An 811-nucleotide genomic window follows, 5' to 3' on the forward strand; every position below is an offset into this window, starting at 1 on the left:
CTGGCCTGCATGCTTGTCACCAGATCCCTGCTGGCCCACCCGTACCTCCATGTCAATATCTTCCAGGTGAGGCCTCCTCCACTTGGGCTGGGGGCGGGGCGGGGCAAGAGGAGCACTCTCCAGGGTGCTGAAGTGCAAACTGGACTCAGGTTCTTTGGGGAAAGAGGCCATGTGGGGAAGCATTGCCCATGCTCTCGCTCACTCACACACACCCTCATTTTTTCCTCGTGGGCCATCACGGGTAACTGTGGTGTCAGGTAAGGGATTCATTTCTCTTCTACATTGGCTGCTGTTCATGCATGGAGCAAAAATCTATTAAGGACCTACGCACTATGTGTTGTCACTTGCCATCCAGTCGGCTCCTGTCTCATGGCAACCCCATGCACACTGGAACAAATGCCGCTTGATCCTGCACCATCTCCATGTGATCCGTAGGGTTCCATTGGCTGATTTATGGAAGTAGGTTGTCAGCCCTTTCTTCCTAGTCTATCTTGTCTGGAAGTTCCCCTGAAACCTGATCAGCATCCTACCAACATACACACCTCCACTGACAGAGGGGTGGTGTCTGTGCACGAGGCACATTGTCTGGGAAGTGAATCCAGCTCTCACACATGGAAGGTGGGAATGCTACCACTGCTCCACCCCACTGTCACTGACATACTATTTGTTGTTGTTGTTGTTTGCCGTCGAGTCGGCCCTGACTCATAGCGACCCCTCCTTGGGTTTCCTAGGCAGTATCACTACGGAAGTAGATTGCCCCATCTTCCTTCCGAGGAGTGGCTGGTGGGTTTGAACCGCCAGCCTTCTGGTT

The 811-nt window shown here is 53.4% G+C and overlaps 1 protein-coding gene across 1 annotated transcript in view; it reads left to right on the plus strand.

The window, feature by feature from the left end:
* The window catches only part of FADS6 (fatty acid desaturase 6), a 15,993-nt gene that overhangs the window by 11,297 nt on the left and 3,885 nt on the right, over positions 1 to 811 (plus strand). The window contains exon 5 of the mRNA XM_007959875.1: positions 2 to 66. Within this exon, the coding sequence (XP_007958066.1) occupies positions 2 to 66 (65 nt within the window). The remainder of the gene's footprint in view (position 1; positions 67 to 811) is intronic.

The sequence above is a fragment of the Orycteropus afer genome, unplaced genomic scaffold, assembly GCF_000298275.1.
Source record: "Orycteropus afer afer isolate SDZICR_OR568_19922 unplaced genomic scaffold, OryAfe1.0 scaffold00018, whole genome shotgun sequence".
In the NCBI taxonomy this organism is placed as follows: Eukaryota; Metazoa; Chordata; class Mammalia; order Tubulidentata; family Orycteropodidae; genus Orycteropus; species Orycteropus afer.